The 19630-nt window shown below is 41.4% G+C and overlaps 1 protein-coding gene across 1 annotated transcript in view; it reads right to left on the bottom strand.

Annotated features, from left to right (window-relative positions):
- Nucleotides 1–3500: 3500 nt before the first annotated feature.
- sema3d (sema domain, immunoglobulin domain (Ig), short basic domain, secreted, (semaphorin) 3D) overlaps nucleotides 3501–19630 on the bottom strand; it is a 34114-nt gene continuing 17984 nt past the window's right edge. Inside the window, exons 8-18 of the mRNA XM_074633181.1 lie at nucleotides 18520–18656; nucleotides 16674–16788; nucleotides 16426–16495; nucleotides 16191–16335; nucleotides 15380–15602; nucleotides 13912–14000; nucleotides 13568–13609; nucleotides 12762–12919; nucleotides 10995–11059; nucleotides 10121–10260; nucleotides 3501–4862 (exon numbers count right to left, since the gene is read on the bottom strand). Of these exons, the coding sequence (XP_074489282.1) occupies nucleotides 4398–4862; nucleotides 10121–10260; nucleotides 10995–11059; nucleotides 12762–12919; nucleotides 13568–13609; nucleotides 13912–14000; nucleotides 15380–15602; nucleotides 16191–16335; nucleotides 16426–16495; nucleotides 16674–16788; nucleotides 18520–18656 (1649 nt within the window). The 3' untranslated portion in view covers nucleotides 3501–4397. The remainder of the gene's footprint in view (nucleotides 4863–10120; nucleotides 10261–10994; nucleotides 11060–12761; nucleotides 12920–13567; nucleotides 13610–13911; nucleotides 14001–15379; nucleotides 15603–16190; nucleotides 16336–16425; nucleotides 16496–16673; nucleotides 16789–18519; nucleotides 18657–19630) is intronic.

Raw genomic sequence — 19630 nt, 5'->3', positions numbered from 1 at the left:
TGGGCTTCCATACTGAACTCTGGTTCCTTGTTGGACCCCCCACTGCTTCTGTCTGCCTGTCTATAGCAACAGGTCATCTTTACTCATTGGTTCATCTCCAGCCAAATGTGAAGGTCAAGTTAACTCACAACTGCCTGACACACAACCATGTCTACAATTGGGAAGAGCTCCATGTGAGGAAGCATAACATCTGACAATAGACGTAGGAAAGGAAGGTTACGTCATAGCATAAATGCAAATGTGAGATTACTGGAAAAATAACCTGCTAGAAGAATAATTTGTAATAATATTGTGATGTCACTGACTTGTTATTGACAAACATCACCTAAATTGTGCTATTAAAAGGGTGTGGCATCTGTTAATAGAGAAACAATATTTCTTGAGTGACGCTATAGTTATTGTCTGTTCCAGTCCTTTCCTGGTGTCCGTTTGCTGTTTCCCTTTTTTGGGGGCATGTAGTTTGTTCTTTGCAGCTGACTGATAAATAAACTATAGAGAGGAGGAGCTGCTTTAACTATTTATAGTCTTTGTTACAAGAAGCATGGAGAAATCACTGTGGAGATACACAAAATGGGAGACTAGAATGCTGTTCATATGTGCATAGTCTACATATATTGATAATCTACATATATTGTATATAGGGCAAGTACAGCAAGCACAAAGAAATGGGAGGCATGGTGGTTTCTGTAAATGTTGCACCAAAGCAAAGCTAATAGTCGTGTATTAGGGGAGGCCTATATATGAGATCAGTTTTTCAATGCCTTCATTATTAGCATGGGAAGGGATGGATAGAGTAGTAGAATACTTTACTCAAGTAAAAATAAAATTAGGGCTGTCAACGTTAATGCGATAATAACGCGTTAACGCAAAATCTTTTATCGTCACTAATTTCTTTAACGCGTTAATTCAATCGATCTTTCTGAGGTTGTAGCGGGCTCAGTTTTCTAAAGCTAGAATGAAGATAACGAAAACTAAAGAATCAATTGGTACCAACCATGTCATACTAGCTTGTCGGAAAGGAAAAAATTGCCGACAATAAATGAAAAGTCTAAGGACACCACAGCGGGTCCAACAAGCAATATTAAGCAACATAAATTAAATAACCTGGCTGCCACTTCTTATGGAATGAATAGTAGAATAAAACATCACCAAGGCAGACTACACAGAGATGTAGTCTATAAACAATACTAGAAGTGCACTCGGAGAGCGCAGACCTCCGCCAAGGCAGGTTTCATGAACGCGTCATCAGTTACACTGCGCATGTCTTAGCCTCAGCCTGTGCTGTGCTAATGCACAGGCTGAGCGGAGTTATTAAAAACAATTCCCGGAGTCGGATCATGATCTGGATTACCACCAAAATCTAATGGATTGTTCATTGTGCCACACCCCACCTCTCCAAAAAATGTCATACAAATAAACCACGGACTTTTGGAGTAATCCTCCAAACAGACAAACCAACAAACCAACAAATAAACCAACTCCGGTGAAAACATAACCTCCTTCCTAGGCCTTCGTCCTTGATGGAGGTAATAAACTCCACAGCATGATGCTTTAAACCAGTGATTAATTAAGGTAGACGCAAAGTTACGTTTCGCCTGTGCCGAGGTACAATAGGCCTAATGCTAACTTAACCCATAATGATGTAATTATTTATAAGCTGCAACCAGCAGCTCTGTAGCTCACTCTGTCGGTCGGTCGGTCAAAAACCCCCCCACCCTTTGGCAGCCACAGTTTTCTCCCTAGGAGGCTGAAGTTTGGCATGGAGGTCAAGTGTGTGGGTGTGAACATTAATGAACATTTAATCCTCTGAGTAACTCCCAGAGGAGCATCCAAATTAAGTTACGAACTAGCCAGGTCAAGGGGTTAAATGCTTTTTCTTTTTTTCGAGCTGAATCCAACTCAGTTGAGCCTCTTCTCTCAAACAGGATGTTCGGACGTACCGTTAGCTAAGTCACCAACTGAAGTCTAACTGCTAGCTAGCTACCAGTTTTATAGAACATTAATCCTCTGATAAACTAGTCAGGTTTAGGGGTTAAATGCTAATTATTAAATATTAGTCCTCACCTGGAGTGTGTAGAAAAGGGGGAAACAAGGATGGTATGGTATGGTACTTCAGTTCAGTTGAGGTTGTTGCTGGGTGGATCCCCGAAATACAACAGTGCAGGTCTTCTTCCACAAAAGTTCATGAGCTGGAAAGGTGTGAAGCAGTAGTGTGTCCGGAGCATAGACTGTCTGTAAAGATGGACGACATGACAGCTCCCTAAAAGTGAACCCAAAACCTCGTTATCGCCCCCTGGTGGCCGGCTGCAGTAGCCTATAGGGCATAATAAAGCCTCAAGTGTAAGGAAGTAGGCTACAATAGGCTGCTTAAAGCTTCAGTAGGCAGTATATTTTTGGCATCATTGGGCAAAAATTCCATATTAACCTTTCAGCATATTGTAATTCAAGTGTTCTGAGAGAAAACTAGACTTCTGCGCCCCATCATGGCTGTTTTCAGGCTTTAGAACATCTAGTCTGTGACTTTGACCAATCACAGGTCATTTCATTGAGAGAGCGTTCCTATTGGCTGTTCCTTCAACAGACTTCACAATGGCGGCGGCGTCACAAACTTTCTCATTTTACAGCTAAACCGTGCACTACAAGATGATTCTGAAAACATTTGAGGCGAGAAATAGGCATTAACGTAACATAATATTGATTCATATTTGATCAGCGCGGCCTAGTTTGACCGTTTGGTCGGAGTTCGCGAGTGATTGACAGCCGGCTCTCATAGATGGCAGTTGGACAGCGGACCTCAGATCAGCTCTTACTGCTCGTTTTCCTCCGGTAAGTGAAATCTTGCAGATGCCGGAATACACAAAAGGAACATGATTTCTTTCAGGTTACCCGTTTCATGTATTGTACTGTCACGATATAGCGACTGTTTTATAAAAATAGCATTTTTGAATCATATTTGCTCCAATCTCGCCTACTTCAGCTTAAAGGCAGAAAGTACTTAAGTAAAAGTAAAATTACTAATATTTAAAAATATATATATACTCAAAAAAGTACACAACAAAACGACTTTGTTACAGAAACAAGAGTAAATGTAATTCATCGCTTCCACCCTTGAGTAGGCCTATGGGAGATGTGAATGATAGGCTACCTGTAGTATTTTAGCAACTCCACCAAAATCTAATAAGTCAGTTAAAACAGAGGATTCCCATGATTCATGTCTTTCACAGAGGAATCTTTGAAATATTGTTGTCAGCATTATATCCAAGCACTGTGCATGATATTATCTACAACATTATTATGTAAGTCTCAACATACCATTCAGGTCAGACACACTGGGTTGCATAATGCTTGGTTTTCATGCTCATGAAACTGATGTTGACGCATGTAGAGCTTTTTCAGTTTATTCTCGGAAACCTGTTAATTGCTTAGTTTGATCACAAACCTTCATATTTGCATGGTTTCTCCTGAAGATGCCCACTTTCTCTCTCTTTTTTTACACACACACACACACACACATACTGAACAAGAGAGCAGCTGGTCCTGAATCATTCTGACATCTGCATACAGTGTACAGGGACTTGTGTTGCTATATCAGGAGAGGCTCAGCTGAACTAACCCTAACCCATTCTCAACCTCGTCTGCTGTTTGCTTGAGACTGCCTGTAACTGCACTTTTATGGTAATAGATTTTCTGCATCTCTCTTCACACAATGTAAGCAAGCAATTCAGGGCACAGAGGCTCCGAGACACATTTATTTAAATAACTTTAAAAAACAGCAAGAAAGAAAACATCTATTGAACCTACAGCGTATAGGAGTGAAACGTTTTATACAAAAATATGTCATTTTGTCGGCCCAAACAATACATGATTATCATTATAGTTATACAGATCACTAATGAGACTACACTGAACATGCTGGATCTCCTGTACACGGTATATAAATATTTACAGTCATTCAACATGAATGCATTGTCATCACCACAAGCAAACTGTTTTTATATTTTCACCAATTCAACTATGTTTCAATATCATCAAATGATCACCTCTATTAACCGTCAGTTGGGGGAATCTGGTCAGCTCATCTCCAGTCGCTGAAAATAGAAGTTGATGGACAACACATTGCAATAATCATTGTTATTCAGTGTTTTTTTAAAAGCATGTTATCTGCAAACAGAATGCTGGCAGATGAATGAAATGACGTATTCACAACCCAATACTACCTAAAATTGCTCGTTGAAATAATACTTTCACGCCCCATTATCTCTGAGTTACATTTTGCTTGCTCAGGGATTATTCTGTCATTGCAATTTCGCAGTTCTGTGTCACGTTCTGCCTAATCATCCAACCAGGCGAATATAGACAGCTAACGCTGAATGTTTTTTGTTTTTTTACCACATCCCTCACTGCTCTGCTGTCCTCACCACCCTCCCTCGCTCCTGTTTGTCCCCCTCTTCCTCCCTCTCCCTGTGTTGTCTCCTGTTCCTGCTCTTCTTCATTTCCTGCATATGTTTCCATTTGCCAGCTCCTAACCCTCGTCCTCGGACCCTCGACGGCCTCTTCTCCTGCCACAGTGAATCGCAGTACTCCTCCAGAGAGCCAAAGGGAGAGCTCATCACTCTCAGGTAGTCTTTGTAGCGCTGGCGGGACTCCACGCCGTTGCGTAGCTCCACCGCGGGGTCTTCGCCGGGCTTGGGCTTCCCATCCAGTTGTCCGTGTGTGACGAGTTGTAGCGTGAGATGGAGGAGAGTGTGGGTGAAGTGTGTGTGCTCTTGAGCTACGCAGATGTACACGCCGGCGTCGGAGGTTTGGAGGGAGCGAATAAGGAGACCTCGATCTGTGTGTACGACACGATCGTCCAGCCTGACCTAGGAGACAAAAAGAAAAGAGCTTCATTATAAAGAACAATTCGCTTAGTACACAATATAATACAAAATCATGTGAAATACTTTCAGAAATCCAGATTAAAAGCTTTACTATAAAACAACAAGAAATTCCCTACCCCCAAGCGATCAATCAGAATGACTGCACATCACAAAACACCGGCTTGATACCTCCCGCCCTGTTTACACACGTATGCGTTCACACCTGATTTGTATCCAAGGTGTGTTAAACATGCTAATGACCCCTGAAACAGGAAACATATTGAATTGGGTGTGGTGAGTGTCACTCACAGCGTGGGGGGGCCAGGGGTCATTATGTGGTGTGGAGAGATCTTTAAATGCATGATGAGTGGACGCAGTGAGCAAAGGCTAAAGAAGGTATTTGGCAAAAATGTTGGTGTGTGTGTGTGTGTGCGTGTGCATGTGCGTGTGTGTGTGTGTGTGTGTGTGTGTGTGTGTGTGTGTGTGTGTGTGTGTGTGTGTGTGTGTGTGAGAGAGTGCTTGTCGTTAAGGTGTGAGGGTAAGTACTAATTTTATGGTCCGCTTTTTTCATTTAGCATCCACCATGATTCATCAGGTGGCATGGCTGCTGTCAGGGCCTAAAACAACACAGCTGCATTCAGAGGACAGAGAAAGAGCATGACAGTGTGTGTTCGTGCATGTGTGGATGCTTCAAAAGCATATATCCCACAGCCCTGCTCCGACCCCCCAGAGGTGTAAGTGATAAGAAAGCTAGAAGAGGCCCAAGTGTAAACTGCATGAAGAAAACACTGAATATTTGCCTGTTTATCCTTTTATGAACCTGTGTGTGTGTGTGTGTGTGTGTGTGTGTGTGTGTGTGTGTGTGAGTGTGTGTGTGAGGAGTTTCCAGATCTGACACTGATGATGTGTCGTCCAGCCAGAGGCAGACCCCCAGGCCTCGGAGGCTCTTTGGATCTTGACCCTCACCCACATTCGACTTACTAGTCTGTCTCCTATCACATTCTCATTTCCTGACACACCTGACTGACCTGACAAAACACATGGGAAATATATTAAAAACATAAAATCTCACTTATGCAAAGCCTCTGTGAAAACGGTGGAGACACCCCCCCACATCCCACCCCCCACCCTCCATCCAAAATCAAGGCATCTGTGACTAAATGGCAATGCCAGACATTCAAATTCACCCAGATGGTCTGTCTTTATTTGTGTACCTGTGTGTGTCTGTGGGTATCCATCCGGGCATGTAAGCCTACAAACTCGTGCAAGGAATAGCAATGCAGCTTTGAAGTGTATTGCACAGAGCTCTGTGTTTGTAGGGACACACACATGTGTATTTGTATGTGTGAACAAGCGTGCATGCATGTGGAGCAATCCAATGAAACACAGCCACTGAGTGTGGGTAAGTGTTTAAAAAGCTTTAAGCAAAGCTTAAGTGCCAGTTTAAGAACTTCCCATGCTTTCAGGAAGGCAGTGATTTATTCTAATGAGCACCATGGATGAAATTTAACATCATCCATGCTTTTCTTATTGCAAATTTTTCTAATGGGCCGGCATTCCAGGCTCCAGGAGGTGAATACACAAACAGGAACTAACAGATGCACACACACACACACACAAACATGCTGTGAGAAAGTCAGAGGAAATCTCTTCCAGCTCAAATCTTTAAGAGCTGACTGATGTGAGTGGATGATGAGAATAAGTGTTGGGGGCGGGCTGCAGGTGCTGCGAGCAGCTGGTCGAGGACGCCTTTATCAAAAGCCATCGGGAGGCAGAAAGTGTGGAGAGAAAACGGGGGAAAGAGGAAGAGACTGTGGGAAAATTGTGGGGACAACATGAAAAGTATGAGGAAGCAAAGTAGACGGAGTAAAGGGGGCGTGAAGGCAAGAATTAAGTGAGGAGAGATTAAGGTGGGACTGATGAGGGAGGCTGAGGGACAGATGAGGACAAAGGATGACAGACAGGAGGAAACAGAGAGGGGAGGAAAGCACACAAGGAGTGAGAGGTTCAAATCACCTGCTTCAACACCACACGTCCAGCTGTGAGAGCAGGTAGAGGGAAGCCCCGTCATCTGTGCTATAAGGGCCACTCTCAGAGGGCTTTGTGATAAATTCATCATAAAAACTGAATTTTCTTTGTCAACAGTGATAAACGTCCGGTGTTTTGGTTTAATATGGGTGTGGTACTAATATTCTTGCCAGTCAAGCTCCAGTTCGTAAAATGCATGTAATCAGGCTGCAGGTTTTTTTGTACTTGTCACAGCTGCCGGTAAACGCAACATTACTAACGTGTGGTAATGAAAGAGAAGGAGAGAAAACCATGACTTCACTGAAAAGAACAAAAGCAACAACAAAAGCAAGAGGCAGTGAAGTCATGTCGTGTACAAAGACGAGTCAAATAGCATCAATTACAAGAGAGCTATTTGAATATCTTCAAAGTTACAAGGTTCAGACAAAGACACAGAAAAACATGCCGTGCTACACAGTTCAAACTAAGACACGCACACACACACACACACACACACACACACACACACACACAGAGAGAGCTTATCTATTCCATCACCTGAAAAAGTACACAGATTGTGTTTCTCTGACCTCCAGCTTGGTGTGGTTCACTTGAACTCCTTCACTTTGTTTTGACTGTCAGCAGCATTGCTGGGGTTCAGCCAAGAAAACAATCAATCAAGAGCTTAATCGTAAATATAAACCCACATGAGAAAGAGTGAAAACGAAGTGAAAGAAGACGTATTCAAGCATTAAGAAAATCTCTCAAACTACTTCCTATTTGTCCTATTCAGTTTGAAATGTTTGTAGTCTAAAATGTTAATTAAATACTAATTTATTAGCCCATTAGTAGAAACAATGCGTCTTTCAGCCATGTATAATTATATTCTTTGTATAATTACGATTATAAATCCAAGCATTTGTGTTAGAGTACCAAAGACAAAAGGAAACTGTGTGTCTACAAACATTTGAGATGTTGGCTACCCTGCCAAAGAAATACATTCATTTATTTATATATTTATCTATTCAAGCAAAGGCTGTACTATAAAGCTGTGTGTGCCCACTTAAATAGTAATTTTCTTTTCTTATTTATTATTATTATTTTAATATTTTAATGAACCATCTGGTTTCTTTAGGTTTCAGTCACTATCAGGACATTCTTCAAGCACAAAAGCAGCAATTTTAAGTTATATATCACGATAAATATCCATATTGGTCAGTATGACAAACTTGTGTAAAAGTTTTTGCTATACAAAGTACAGTGTGAGATCATTCCTCAGAAAAATCGGGTTCAGTTAGTCCCAGTGGAGGCTTGAAGTTGTTCTTTTTCTTTATAATCTCCTTATTACTTGACGCTTTGGCAATACTGTCCCTGTTACATTCATGCCAATAAAGCATATCGAATTGAACTGAAAAATTGAAGACAGTGAGATAAAGTTTCAGTCACATAGAAATTACAGAATTTTTATGTACGTGTTTCGACACAGCCAAACATCTTGGACGTTTTGCCATCATAAATACCACCGAACAGATTCTACACATTCTGCTGTATTGTCTTAGCTTCTGTGTCTGTCCCATGACAATCCTGAGGGAGGAAGAACTCCTGCATTCACTCCTTCATCACTTTGTCTAGAGTACAATAGGTCACATATCATCGCATGCCTCCACACACAAACACAGAAAACACCCCATTGTGTTCATTACCCCAAAACACATGGCCGTCCCTAGGGAGCGCTCTGTTATGATTTCTGCTGTAGGGGATCATAAAGAAACACACACACACACACACACACACACACACACACACACACCAAGGGAAACGCAGGGTTTTCTGCTGTGAGGGCCTATAAAGGAACACATGGGTCTTTAGTGGTCTCTGCACCTGTCAGTGTGTTTACATTCACCCCTGGGAGAGAGGACAGGGGACCAGTCGTGGGAGTAAATAAGTGTAGCGGAAAGTGGAGGAGGAGGAGGACTGAGTGGTACGAAGGCCACTCGCAGTGGGTGGAGGAAGGTTTGTATGTTTGGATAGGGGAGGGGAGGGAACTGAGGTGCTGAGTAAGCAGGTCGCTGTTGTCTCATTCAGGAGACGAGTGTCATCATCAATGAGTTCCTGTCCACACCTCAAACACAAACACATTAAAGTCTCTGTCCCTGTATGTCCTTCTCTGTCCACCATCCTGTCTCCCAGGATCCTCAGGAGTTTTAAAGTGACTTTGGTCCAATGCAATGACAATTAGCAAAAATTAAATAGTATGGTTTTGTTAATAAAGACTAAATATGCACCACTTTGCAACAGCTGGAAATTCAGCTTGCAGTACACCCTAAAAAGGGACATTTTCTGCACTCTTTCACTAACTAGTCCATCACTTGTTAAGTTTATTAAATTATTTATTTTTGTTTTAAGTAATGCTTTGTGTGAAGTCAGTATTTTATTCAGCTTTAGTGTACAGAACCTGTTTTCTGATCCACCACCTTATTTTACCATTAAGAACACAATTCAACTATAATCTCCCTTGAACCTACGGTGGCCCACAGGGAAAAACAGTTGCATTCCAGCATGAATACTTAATGCAAATGCAAAAATAAAGGTGAAATGCAATTATCATGTTCCTTTCCCCCCATTTCTCATATGCGTTAGATAACATCCCATCCCCTCAGGTGGGTCTGGTTTAAGTCATTCCTCACATTCCTCAAAACCAGAGGAGCTGCAGAAAATTTCAGAAAGCTCTGGACACTCATAAACATCAATAATCACCTGAATCAAGGAAGTAGTGAGACCCTAGATGGCTCCCTTATTACCTATAATTCCATCACAGATGCGACTTTTGGGTATTCAACTTTGTATACACTGTAAGCTGTGAGCAGCATCCTCCAGGTCCGAGCACTGCTTTTATCTTCCCCAAGATAAGCAGGACCTGCAGCAGTGTGATTTGTGGCACAAACAGTTGCTGATGGGTTCAAGGCTCAGACCTCACAGACGGGGAGGTCGAAGTCAAGTATGTTCTTGGATTCTTTGAAGTACTTATGTGAGAGAAAATGACTGCTACAGTGACAAATGTCTGTGTTTGGCCCCATAACTTCCCTCCTTTGTGACCTGGCTTGAAGAAAATGTAACCCCTCAGGTACAGTAAAGTCAAGAAAAGCACAAAGGTCCACCTTCAGACTTCAGAGAGTGACGAAAGAAAGAAAAGGAAGGAAAGGAAAGAGTGAGAGAGATAGTTTACACGTGTGTCGACGGGTGCACTCTCTGACCTCCTCCCTGCGTTCGGATCCAGGTCTCTGTATGTACCACCGGATTTGGGCCTGTTGAGATTTGGGAATACACTCAAGGAAGGTGGAGTTGCTCTGCACCCCATAGAGGATCCTCTCCTCTACCCGTCCCCCAACAAGACCTAAAGAAAACACAACAGTTATCAATACAAGGCTCTTTTCTCTGGTTCTAAATTAAGGTATCTCATGCAGGTTTCCTCTAGTGACTGGTTAAGTGATTCATTTATCTGTTCACTGGATGTATGTTTACTACGACGGAGTATTAAATCCACATTGAGGGGAAACAAAATCTGAGATTTCGAGAATAAAGTCATAATATTACGAGAATAATGTCATAACTTTACGAGAAAAAAGTTGTAATATTACGAGAATAAAGTCATAACTTTACAAGAAAAAAAGTAATTTCCTCCTCCACAAAAGAGGCAATTTCCCCCAGGTCCGTGTGGTTCTTTCTATGTAATAAACGCAGTTTCTTGCACAATCTTTTCAAGGTCCCAATACTTATGATAATGTGATGCTGATGTGCCAAAAGATGAAGTATTTTGTTATTTGTGAAACCTATACTAACTTCAGAAGATGCTTCACGATCCTCATTTTTCACACAGGCGGCACGCTGCTCTATTTCCCCTTAATAACAAGTCAAATTACTACTTTATAATATTATTACTTCAATCTCATAATAATACGACTTTTTTCTCTTAAACTTAAGACTTTATTCTTGTATTATTATGACTTTATTCTTTCATTTTGTTTTCTCTCAATGTGGCCCAAATACTACGTCGTAGTTTACTGCTTGCATAGACAAAAACAAAGACAGATAAAGGCTGAACTTCTTCAGAGAACAAAGTCTACGTACTGTCTTCTGTGTCCCAGCACTGACTTGCTGGGTCTCCATGCTTGATGTCTTGTCTTCTGGCTCGCCTGGACCACAAACACACAACGTTTATTAAGATTACAAGTTCATGTCAATTTTGAAAGCAATGTCACCGAGATTTTCTTGAAGTGCACAAAACGACTTTACTCTGTCTTGTTTCAAGATGTTGACACTTTGCCTAAAACACTGCAGATTGATTTTTATTTTCCCACATAAATGTTGTAGTAAAAATTGTAAAATAAATAAATAAATAAAGTTTCTTTGGCCTCTAGCTTTGTGTCGCTCACTTGGGCTCCTGCAGTTTGTATTGATTTCACCTCCTCCACCTCCAGTCCGCCCTGTGTGATGGGACATCTGTAGCCTACACTCACTGACACTGTGGAGATCAGCTTTCAAAGAGCCCTGGAGACCAAACGCAGGGCCTCCACTGTTCCACAAACCATAACAGCATCCCCACTGGCCAATAATATGGCAGCGTGGCCTCTAACTGCAGGGTATAGATTCTGTAGAGCCTCGATTCGTGCAAGCAAGCACACAAACAAAATACACAGGCACACATGCAGTACGCACACGCATGCTTGTGGACTGCACTCTAGAAGTGTGGAGTGACAGTAGCATTAATCAGCTGAGGAACAGCATCGACCTGATCAATACCTCAAACGGTCTAACACCGTCTGGCATGGAGAAAATGCAGAAGAGGTGGTGAGAACCAAAATAGAAAACATATTAAGTAAGAACTAAACTCCGCCTGACAGTCCCAGAATAAAGAACCAGCCCCGGGAATACAAACACACACACACCATGGAGAAGTAGGGCAACAAAGGGTCAGTTTAAAGCAGTTCATAGATAAACTTTTTATGCATCCACACCGGCAACTGCTGTGGCCAGATGCATTATGTTTCCGGGGGAAAGGGAATTTCTTTAAAATTGCCACAAACGTCCATTTGGACTCAAGGATGAACGGATTAGATTTGGGTGGTCAAAGGTCACTGTGGCCTCACAAAACATGTGTTTGGCCACAAATCAAGAATTCATAAGCTAATTATGACAATTTCACACAAATGTCTAACAGGATAAAATGATGAAGTGATGACATTTTGAACAGACATGGATGCAAACTGCGACTTGACTGGTTGGCGAAGGCATACAACCGCAAAGTGGTAATTCTAGTTTCTGTAAACGATGCTTTGCCACATCAAAATCTCTAAAAGAATGACAGCTCTGCACACCTGAGAGGAAGTAAATTTAAAAGTAAATATAAAATAGTACATTTTGAATTTGCATTGTGAGTTTTGTGCTTATGTGCGAGAGTGTGTCCAGGTTACAAATGGTGACATGTTTGATTTTGTAATTTCCCGTAAATGTTCTGATCTGTTGTGCAAATTTGTGTGGAAAATGTATCTTCTTGGCATTTTAACTAACAGCGTTTACTCTGCATGTTTCTAAGTGGTGATATAATGGGTGATGTGAAGCAGTGTACAACTAAATAACTCTGTACAGTGAAGCTACCAAGTTACCGGGCCTGTCCTTTTTCTTACATCATCATATAAGAAGTGAGACAGTTTCACAAATCAACACTGGACACTCCATCTTCTTTCCTGTTTCCAGAGATCTGAGCTTTAACAATGCCACTTATTTTTACTGTGAATGTATGCATTTGAACAAAAAAAGTATTAAAGAGATACATTCTCATACTTAATGGGTAATGCTATATACTCTGCAGAGTGAATTGTCAAGAGTTTAGCGTACCTCTTGGATGCAGGGATGTATCGTGAGCATGTGTGTCCGTCCCAGGCGCAGTAGGGGTCTCGTGCCAGGCAGCATTCAGCACAGGCTTGGCCATACAGGTGACATCTACTGAGGGAAACCTGGGCCAGCCCTTCACTTGAACCCACGAAGAGCTGTTGCTGTAGTGAAACACACACCACCACACTGTGCTTTAGGGCAGTAAAACATACAGACTCAAGTTCAACTTCAAATTTATTATGCATAAGGAAATCCCTTCTGTCTTCATATATCAAAACTTCCTCAGGGTTCCTACTGTGAATTAAGCTCATGAATACCTGGGGGTCAAGGCTTAATAACAATAAGACTCAAGACTCAAAATGTCAAAACCTTAAACAGACATGAAATAAACCACATTCTGAATGTGAGGCATTTTTTACAGATGTGACTCCGCGGATCAGCTCTGACTCGTCTGGAGTTAAAGAGATTCCTGAACAGAACTTCCAAACAACCTCTAAAAAACACTGGCGAGCCCGCACACACAGACACACGCACAGGTCAAACACTGCTGGAGATTAATGGGAGCATTGATTGGGGTTGAAGTGTCTACTGACACCCCTGACCCTAAGATAATGAGGCAGAAGAGGGAGAGAGAGCTACAAGAGAATGATGACGGCTAAAGAGAGAGAGAGAAATTGAATTGATGAATGGATCGGGGATAAAAAACAGGATGTCTTGTGCCACATCAGGCACACACAACTGAATGCACGTGGCATGAATGAAGGTAGAGAAATAGTGTGGGAATAAAATGGATGAGAGTGAAGCCTAACCTGTTTAGAAGACATCTCCATACTTAGGATGGGAGTGGGAACCTGCAAAAAGTAAAACAAACAAACTTTACCACCTCAATAAATATACACTGCTGCGGTGCTGTTTGAGTAAAAACAGCAGATGAGTTTGTTGATTAATAGCTGAGAAAAATCCATCAGTGTTGCACAGTTTTCACCAGAGGCATGATGAATATTTCACTGTCTGATGACTCAACTGTCCCACCGAGGACAGATAGAGAACAGTTGGCATCGTCTATCAAAAAAGCTTGTAGCGAATGAAACTGTGTGTGTGTGCGCCTGTTTTCTGTATTTGTGTGTGTGTGTAGCCGTGTTGCGCACAGAACCTGGAAAACTTGAAGTTCTTCAAGCACCACTTCCTCTGTTGACCAATTCTCCTGAGTGATGCTCACCACCTTCAGGATCGAGCCGACGTCTACGACAGAGAGTGAGATAGGAAGCAGGAGGGGTGATGGGGATGAATCAAGTAAACCACACAACATGAATTTTTCATTCAGAATTGAATAATGTAAAACAGCCTGTGCTGTATTGTTTTCATTAGTGTTGGAAGAAATATTAAGACCTTTAACTTAAGTAACAGTAGCAATACTACAGTGTAAAAGCACATTGTTAGAAGAAAAAGTCCTGCATTCAAAGTCTTACGTAAGTAAAAGTTAGAGCTGTCAAAGTTAGTGTGATAATACTAATTCGTTTTAACACCACTAATTTCTTTAAAGCATAAACATGACTTGCAGTTTTTAGGTTGTAGCAGGCTCTTAAAGCTAGAGTGATGATACTGGTATCATATGAAACTAGAAAACTTAAGAAATCCATTGGTGCCAACCATGTCTTACTAGCTTGTCATGAAGGAGGCTATGTTTGAGCATATTTTTATGCTAAATGCAGTACCTGTGAGGGTTTCTGGACAATATTTGTCATTATTTTGAGTTGGTTATTGATTTTAAATAATAAATATATACATATATTTGCATTAAGCAAGCATATTTGCCCAATCCCATGTTGATAAGAGTATTAAATACTTGACAAATCTCCCTTTAAGGTACATTTCGAACAGATACAAATGTGTGATTAATCTTGATTAAATATGGACAATCATGCAATTAACCGTGATTAAATATTTCAATCGATTGACAGCCCTGGTAAAAGTACAAAAGTATTAGCATCAAAATATACTTACAATATCAAAAATAAAAGTATTATTGAATTATAATCAGTGATGCATGTGTTCATCACTTTAATGTTGCAGTTGTTAAAGGTGTAGCCAAATTTAAGTACGTTATATACTGCTGGGTAACAACAATACATGTATTGGTTGATCCATATTATTTTTTTTAATAAATAATTTGAATATGCAAAGTAACTAGTTCCTAAAGCTGTCAAATAAATGTAGTGGAATATAAAGTACAATATTTGCTTTCAAAATGGAGCGGAGTAAAAGTATAAAGTAACATAAAATGTAAATACTCAAGTTAAGTACAAGTACTTCATACATTCACCACTGGTTTTCATATCCAAAGGAAAACACAGTGTTCTCTAAGGCACCAACAACATTTTAACACTGGGCCATTCTCAGACTTTGGTTTGAGAATTGCTGTGTTAAAATGAACAAGTGACCTGAGACACGATACTGGATCCGAGTGCAACCTAACATTTATTCATTTTTACAACTGCAAGACCATAACAGCATCAGCAAAATCTGTTTAAGGCCGAGGACAACTCATAGTGATCTAGTGCCCTCTGCTGGTCAAATACTGAATTTCAAGAGACGACTGAGAGGAGAGGTGTGTGACTCACCTGTTCCCAGAAACATGACCTCATATTGTCCGTCTTCCGCCAAAACTCTGTCCACCACAACCTTAGTCAGGGTGTAGTCCACTCGGACGCGTGTGAACACGGGTCGGCCAGTCAGAGGGTAGACCGAGCGATACATGAGAGGGTGGAACCGAATGAAACTGACCACCTCATCTGGGAAGTCTTTGGTGGTCTTGATCCTTGGATCATATGTCTTGCTGGGACACTGAAGGAGAAAAACAAAACAAAATGTTTATCTTGTGTAAAAGTTTCACAACCACAAGATGATTTCACTCCATGAATTATTTCTTTTCAGTTAACTGACTAGAGGTTTCTGTCTGACAATCTAACAATGTAATGGTGCATGTCTCCCTCTGGTGGTCAAATGAAGAACAGCAGGAGGCAAAGCACATCTGGAACATCTGTGTCACTCCGGCTGTATACTATACATAGACTGTATATCTTTACAGTCCATGATACTATAGCTCAAACAGCTGTACACCTGAAGCATACACTGAGTTCTCCCTTGATTACGTTTTTGTAAACAAAATGAAAATCTGATTAACATGTGGAGTAACCTCACTGAAGCCAAGGTTGTGTCATACATCATGTGCAGATGTGAGCATGCATACCCTGCAGCATCTTGAACATTTCACCCTTGAATCCACCACTTTTAAATTAGGCCATGTTTATTATTCTGTAATTAGCAAGAAAGTTGAGGATTTTATTCATCTAATTTGAGAATCATATTTAGCTAGGAGCGATCAAGTATGAGCCATCCGTTTGTTTCCGTGCTCTTCAAAGGGCAACGCACCGTTCCAGGACGGGGATACGGTATCCTCCCCTCGTATTCTACCCATCGATGGTCGGGCCCCTCCTTGTGGGCGTACGGTCCGTTAAACGCGGCCCTTATGTCCGTCATGCTGTACACACACACTGCTGAGCCACGGAAAATGGAGCTGAGAGGAAAGAGGAAGCAATAGACCAAGTTAAGGTTGGGGAAGAAAAGGAGAGACCACGGGTTGTGTTGATGATGGTGTGAGGAATACCTGGAGGTGGTGAAGACTGCATACACTTTGGGGTTTTTGTCATCTCTGGTAGGGAGCAGAAAGATGTCCTCTATACGAAAGAGGCGAAAGAACATAAAGGTTATTTGTTTTTATTAACTTTATCTGCACAGAAAAGATTTTTCTACCACGGTGCCACTGCTGGCATAATTGAAAATGATGTCCCTTTCTAAAGTGCACCAGATCCTAATAGGTAAAACTCCAATATTTTTATTCTCATAATCACTTACGGAGCTCATTGAAGTGTGTGTCCACTCCGTCCGGTCCGGGGATCGAACACACCAGTCTGGTTTTGAGGAAGGTGGTCCATTTATTGGTCAGACTCCTCAGCCCACCCACATCATTCTGAAACACAACCACATACACTGTAACAAAACCATAGTCGGCACAGTGCAGCTGTCCAACATGACCAAAAGACGACCACAATTAATAGACACACACTTAACCACAATCCCGCTGTAATCCATCTAATGGACTTAAAACCAGAGACAACACTCAGCATCGCAGCCTGACTCCGATTTCCTACACTAATGAGCAAAAATAAACAGGTGAACCTCATGCCTCTCGTTTGGATTTGCTTATTTAACCGGCACAAAGGAGACCTTCTTGTTAGTATAATGACGGTCGGCAGTGATTGAAAAGAGAGAGGAAAGAGAAAGAGAGGAAAACGGAGAGAGACGACGGAAAAACATCAAAGGAGAAGAGAAACAAATGGAAGTGCAGCATGTTGGAAGAGAGAGAGTACTAAAATCAAGTGAGGCTGCAGACTGATAATACAGGTTTTATCTTAGCATATGAATTGCTGTTTTAAGTAGCAACCTTTGATTGACCTATTTGTAAGAGCATTCAAGTGCACCTCTTTGTAACGCATAGAAAAACTTAGGAGATCCTCCTTATTAAAGTTGGCCAGTGCACTGACTAAGCGGTATGGTTCAACACACACAAAACCGCACTTGTGTTTAAAAAAATTTAAGCACTTTAATGAGGATGTTTCACAATGGTGATAATCTTCAAAGAGGATTAAAGAGAAGTGCCCTCACTCCTTCTACATGCAGGGAAAAACACACTTACACAAAAACAGAGGGCTGTAATCCAGAGGAATCTCCTTCCAGTCTGCCTTACAGCTTACTCCCAAGTCATAAACAGGCTGAAAGCTTTTTTCTAAGAATGTAGCAATAGGCCTCCGAATGCTAATAGCAAACTGCTGTGTGGGCTCGTCCCATTTGGGATGACTAATGGTACACTGTATGGTATCATGAATCTATTCGGCCCTCAGTCAGTCGTGCAGTGCCCATCCAAGCTTGCAGTTGTTTTGACATGCTGTCAAATACAAATTAATGGGCACCGAAACATGACTTCTCAAACGTCTTGTAGCAACTGAACATTTGTGTTGACAAAATGGCTCTGTCTTGGTATGAATTTGAAGTTTGGCATTGTGCTTTTAGCAATAGACCTCTGAATGATGACTTGTAGCTCTCATTCCAGGAGAGGCTGAATGCTCTCACTGTAAAATGCATCTGCCAAATTAACATAATCTCATGTAATGTAATGATACCACACAAAATATTCGTTATCTTTATCACCCTTTTAATAGAGAATGCAAATCCTTTGGGAAAAAAATTACGACAATGACACGGCGCAAAGATCTACATCGATCTCAGTGACAATGTAGGCAGCCGCTTTAAGAATGCCCTGTCAGCAGGGCACAAAGGAGCTAAAACCACGATTTACTGCCCCTGACAGACTCTTTCAGATGATTACAAAAGAAGAATGTATCAGGAAAGCCTCCTCCTGGGGGACATAAAACACTTCTGTAGTGGCCGACACAAAGATCCTTATCCGATCAGATCACTGTAGGAGTTATGCCCCCTTCACACACTCTGTAAAAGGTCTTGCACTCCTACCGTCTTTCTCTATAGTCCCACAATATCGCACCTACTCTATCTTCCAAGCAACATTTCTCTCATTACCAAATGAAGTCCATGTACAAGTATCCTACTGGGGCTTTCACTCTTCCATCCCCTTCTTTCTCCACCTACCTCCCACTTTCCACACCTCTCCCGTGCAATACCTCACCTTGCACACACGAGCCACTCGAGACAGGATGCTCTTGTCGTTTCCGTCCCAAGACACCTCGCGGAAGAAAAAGTATATCTTATCATCATCTGGATTGTAGGTGTCTGCAATGGGATGAGCAGATATAAACCTGGCCTCTGAAGACACGGAGAGGAAGAGAGAAAGAGAGAGGAGATTGTTAAAAATAAGTCAGGTAATGGATTTGCCATGCGCTGCAGCCTCGAGGTGGCATTAACACTACACTTAGCACATGTTTATTTACAATCTTGCTCCGTTTCTGCAGAAAGGTGTGATTTATTACCCTTTCTATTTACAAAGCTAAAGCTTGGGCTGCACATAAATCTTCAACTCGCCGTACAGTTGGACTAATACAGTGATTTCCAGGATATTTAGGTTAGTTTAAAAGCAGTTTTGTTTATTCTTCTATGATTTTCAGCCTGTCTGGAGGTGTCTGTTAGGCAGCAGTGTGGCATAGAGATCATCTTTAGCTAGAACTCCCAGGTTCAAATATTTACCCTAATCATGTGTCCCCAGTGTGAAACAGCATTCAGATCATTTAATTTCAGCTTTAAGCACGATATTGACATATTATCACCTTATAAAGTTGAAAAAGTCGGCAAAAAGTTGCTCATTTACACATCGAGCAGACACGGAGCAACTTAAGGATTCATTTTGGAGTCGTGTTTCTGGACACCCAATGAATGCAAGACCAATATTAACTCTCCGTCTTGCTCTGCTTTGGTCTCCACCAACACCAAGTCTGTTTAGCGGCTAAATGTTCCATTATGTTCACCAGCTAGTTGCTAACTTTGTCTGCTGTTTGGTGCTGGACAGGTAGCATACAGCGGGGTTATCAGAGCTTTCTTTGCTGGAAACAGCTGCCTCCTGCAGCAGGAAATTAGGTTGATTAAAGTGGTTTAGAGAACAAAAACAGTAAAGTTGCCGTAAAACTAAAAATGAAAGATGATAAAACACTCTGTAGAGCTGAGGAGAACTGCAGAGCTGGGTGATAATTCTCTGTGGGTCACTGTGAGCGACAAGTATCATGTTAGACACAATCTTTTGACCTGTTGTTATAAAAATATTGATTATTACAGCTTTAAAAGACAAG

Source organism: Sebastes fasciatus, chromosome 4, assembly GCF_043250625.1.
Source record: "Sebastes fasciatus isolate fSebFas1 chromosome 4, fSebFas1.pri, whole genome shotgun sequence".
NCBI classification, from domain to species: Eukaryota; Metazoa; Chordata; class Actinopteri; order Perciformes; family Sebastidae; genus Sebastes; species Sebastes fasciatus.
This window is presented reverse-complemented; position numbering and strand designations above follow the sequence as displayed.